This window comes from Sphaeroforma arctica (genome assembly GCF_001186125.1).
Source record: "Sphaeroforma arctica JP610 unplaced genomic scaffold supercont1.5026, whole genome shotgun sequence".
Classification (NCBI taxonomy): domain Eukaryota; class Ichthyosporea; order Ichthyophonida; genus Sphaeroforma; species Sphaeroforma arctica.
The window spans coordinates 1-1,327 of NW_014035532.1; the positions used below are offsets into that span (position 1 = coordinate 1).

The window sequence follows — 1,327 nt, forward strand, 5'->3', positions numbered from 1 at the left end:
GCATTTATCTGCACATGCAATTATCCATTCAACCTCCTACACACCTTTCGACAAATTCCGTGCCCAACCCGCTATTCAGGAAGCGCGGGAAACTATCCAGCGCCATGAGCGAGAGCATTTGCCTTTGTGCACTTCTAAGTACTTTCACCTCCACCCCAGAGAGTGGTTCTCTGTCTGCTAGTTCCGGTCCACCCCTACGTGTAGCCTCTCCGCAGGTACATGCACATAACGGGTCGTCTGCCGGAGATGGTTTCTTGCCTGTCCCTTGGCAGTGTGCGCACTCAATCCCCTCAGTGATCGGCACCGTCCGCGATACCGAACTGTCCGCGGTATCCGTGCGCGCTTCTGTAATACTGTTCTGCGGCCCAAGTGTACCAGTCAAAGCATCCGAACCGACATCTCTAAATGTGTATGCGTCTGTGTTTGTGTCTGTGTGTGCATGTTCCTCTATATCACCCCCTTCCCTTGTCCAGTTACGTTTGGATACCGCTGGCGACGATGGCGACCTTGACCTAGACTTAGTACTATCGGGTATATGGTGAGATAGTAACACATCCCGATATATATTTCCGACACTTTTTCGAGCCCTACTTCCACGTCTCTCTCGTTTTGCATGTGTTCCTGGATGCACGCAACTCTCCTCAGAAGCCATACCCCAACTCTGTGCCTGTGTGTGAATCCCTTGATCCTGCGCGTGTGTAGCCTTACTCTCATTGGTTTTGATTTCCCCGCCAATTTTGGCCCCATGATCCCCGCTCGACCCACTGCTGGTACCCGACACCTGGTCCTTTCCGACATTTTTCGGGTGCACTTGACCTGTCCTCTTCGACTGTAAAGGGCCGTTGGCATGGGAAGTACCAAACATGTCATCGTGCGATATATTCCTGGCATACACAGCCAGCGCTGATCGAAGTGCATCCATAGTCTCATTTTCTGTCTGCACTACGCGAGCGTGACGGATCCCGGGCGAGTCCATATCTCTCATCTGAACGGAGGAGAAAAATGGGGGGGGGATGGAATTCAGGCCATAATTGGGGCTCTTTAATAATTCAAGGAATAGTTGAGATATATCTATAATTGGGACTCAATGAGGATTCAGGTAATATTTGGGACATATCTACAATTCGACCAGCCCATAATTGGAACTCATTGAGAATCCAGGTAATATATGGGGCATATCTAGAATTCAGGCCTAGCTCATAATTGAAACTCATTGAACACCCAGGTAATATGTGGGGCATATCTAGAATTAAGGCTCAGCCCATAATTGGAACTCATTGAGAATCCAGGTGAAATATGGGACATATCTAAATTCAGGCCTAGCTCA

The 1,327-nt window shown here is 49.1% G+C and overlaps 1 protein-coding gene across 1 annotated transcript; it reads right to left on the reverse strand.

Moving 5' to 3' along the window:
• Positions 1–28: 28 nt before the first annotated feature.
• Positions 29–985, reverse strand: SARC_14732 (hypothetical protein; the record flags this gene model as incomplete). Its single annotated transcript, XM_014291136.1, has 1 exon — positions 29–985. One exon carries the CDS (start codon positions 983–985, stop codon positions 29–31), a length of 957 nt encoding a protein of 318 aa, XP_014146611.1.
• Between the last annotated feature and the right edge of the window lie 342 nt (positions 986–1,327).